This window comes from Penaeus monodon, chromosome 19 (genome assembly GCF_015228065.2).
Source record: "Penaeus monodon isolate SGIC_2016 chromosome 19, NSTDA_Pmon_1, whole genome shotgun sequence".
Lineage (NCBI taxonomy): Eukaryota > Metazoa > Arthropoda > Malacostraca > Decapoda > Penaeidae > Penaeus > Penaeus monodon.
The window spans coordinates 49,197,960-49,200,491 of record NC_051404.1 but is presented as its reverse complement, the minus strand read 5'-3'; the positions used below and the strand labels follow the sequence as shown (position 1 = coordinate 49,200,491).

Here is a 2,532-nt window from a genome sequence, read left to right as displayed (position 1 = left end):
TCTCTCCTAAAGAACAGTGATAACAAATGTTCATCATAAAGACCAATGAATCAAAACAACTCTTCCTGTCTATATCCTAATGTATCCAATTCTTACTGGATTTTATACATTAAGTATGAATATACTATGAACTACTGCTGAATATATGCATTCTAATAACTTCTATTTTTTATCATGTAATACAAGCACTATATACAAAGAAGATACAAACCATAAAAGCTTTATATGAACTACTACATAGACAGAACATGAATGTGACAAAGCCTTGCAAATCCATTAAAAAAGGTTAGTAAATCACTACAGAAATTAATAAATGTAAATGAAACCAAACCTTGTTAATTTCTGAAAAGGACTTAATGCAGAATCCATTAGTTTACAAAAATTTAACTATGATTTCCATCTTCTAATTTTAACATGTATCAAATAAAGCATCCAACTGATCATTATCATTTCAGTTCTCATTGATATGATGTAATTCAATGCATATCCATTAGAAGTCCAAACCACCAAACACTGTTGTAATATAGCAAGCTCATAGGGGAAGAATATATGCATAAAAAGAAAAAGGTTTTAAGCTTATGAATACTTTCTATCCCACAGTTTTTTCTTTCTCATGCACACTGGCTATAACCTATTACTTCTGTGTACATACTCAAGAAATGATAAACTGAACATGTACAGTTTACATATAAAGTGTGAACATTCAAATATAAGCCTTAAAAATACTAAATATTTGTTATTTTTGCTACAAATGTGAGCTTCAGTACATACTGTTATAAGGAAAGGTATAGAAGCATTTTAAGTTTCATAAACAATTATTCTATTTACTACTATTATCACTTTTTCTATACACGAGAGTAGGACATAATCTTTGGCATATAAATTCTTAGTTCTCCAGTTATGACATTTATTATCTTTTTCTCTATGTAATAAAATCATCACCTTATATTACCCTTAAAAATGTCAAACTTTTGTTGGCCTCTTATCTGCAAATAGTTCCTAATTATTTCCATGAATGGATAGTTCCCTCAAACACATTGGTGTATAAAAAAACAAAGCCTATAGCAATTCTCTCTTCATGGTATTCGAACATTTGTACCAATAAAATATATTCACCATTAAAAATATCTATAATGATCATGAGGTAGAACTGTCAAGACAAAAGCATTGTACCTGATTGAAGTTAAATAAATTTCCTGTCCTTCAATATCAAATTAACAAGGTTTGATTTTAATAAAGTAACATAAAAATATAACAACTTCACAATCAAAGGCCATATATGCAACTCACTTCAATACTTTGGCTTCAGATCTGAACCGTATCACATTTCAGTTTCAACTGCTAATAACCATTTAACCAAGAGCAACACTTCCCCCCAAAAAAGCAAAAATAACAAATCAAGTCTAGAATACATCCATCTGCCACAAAAGAAACAACTTAGTGATGGAATATTTCTTGGATGCTGCCCAATGGAAGTTCTTAACCTTATTTCCTGAATCAGAAATATGCAGGTTGAAGATATTTCCAACAGCAGGTGATTTCTCTTTTAAAAATATTAATACATGTAATATGTAGTGCATTAGCCAAATAAACACACCAACTGTGAATCTCAAACACAGTCATCCATCTTTAGTTGTTGTATACCTCTGGATACAGTCTCTAGCTCTCTTGGCTTAGATGAAAGAATCAACCCATCATTTATTGAAGCAGACAAGTTTTCCATACTTCGAGATCTGACCAACATAGGCCCATTATTACCATTGCTGGTACAATTACCATTATGGCTTCTATTATTCCCACGACTTTTACTAGTCCCACTACTTAAACTTGTTGTTCGCAAGCGATATGAACCATTGTTATAAACTGGTGTTTCACTGGTACTAGGCACAGGCATGTTATTGTCATATGGGTGTGTACGCAACCGCCGTCTGCGAGTTAAACTACATTTGTATACTCTTTTAGAAGTTGGCTCTCTAATCCCATGACAAGGCAATTCGTAACCAGCTTTAAAACTGGTTATGAAGGTTGAATTCATGGTAAGTACTTGAAATCCTCCAAGGTTTGTGTTTTCCTTTTCAGTAGAGTTTGAAGATCCAGGACTTTTGGGGCTCTTTTGTGGATCCCAGCGGGGACTAGAGGGCCCTGGTTGATCTACGTTTAGTTTTTCCATGCCGTCTCTCAAACACTCTTGCAAATATTCCTTTCTGCTCTCTGTAACAGTACTTAACATACCTGTGATAGAATTGTTCAATATCAATCAATAACCCTGGTAAAACTTATTACTTCAATATATAAATATTAATCTATTTACTGATTGCATTAATCAATAAACATATTCTGATGTGTTGTCTTTCGTAATCTTGTTCATAGAAGGAATTCAAATCCTCAACATACACATTTCTAAAAATAAAAGCTGGAAAGAAGTAATTCTACATACCCAGTTCATCAAGACTTTTGTTAACAGAAAGGATGTCATAACGATCATCAAGCCCTTGTCCATTCATGATCAATTCTGAAAAAAAATATATATAT

At 32.2% G+C, this 2,532-nt stretch overlaps 2 protein-coding genes across 2 annotated transcripts in view; one reads left to right on the top strand and one right to left on the bottom strand.

Annotated features, from left to right (window-relative positions):
- The window catches only part of LOC119585304, a 32,287-nt gene that overhangs the window by 17,110 nt on the left and 12,645 nt on the right, over window positions 1-2,532 (top strand). The gene's annotated exons all lie outside the window — the stretch shown is intronic.
- Window positions 104-2,526, bottom strand: LOC119585305. The gene is made up of 2 exons (XM_037933980.1): window positions 2,438-2,526; window positions 104-2,232 (listed from the first exon to the last, which is right to left on the bottom strand). Exons 1-2 carry the CDS (start codon window positions 2,502-2,504, stop codon window positions 1,610-1,612), a joined length of 690 nt encoding a protein of 229 aa, XP_037789908.1. The 5' UTR covers window positions 2,505-2,526; the 3' UTR covers window positions 104-1,609.

Excerpts from the sequence above, each read along its gene's own strand:
- LOC119585305 (XM_037933980.1), bottom strand. The coding sequence starts at position 2,504 with ATGAATGGACAAGGGCTTGATGATCGTTATGACATCCTTTCTGTTAAC. Across the intron at positions 2,233-2,437 it reads CAAAAGTCTTGATGAACTGG|GTATGTTAAGTACTGTTACA; the intron begins GTATGTAGAATT and ends ATTCTATCACAG.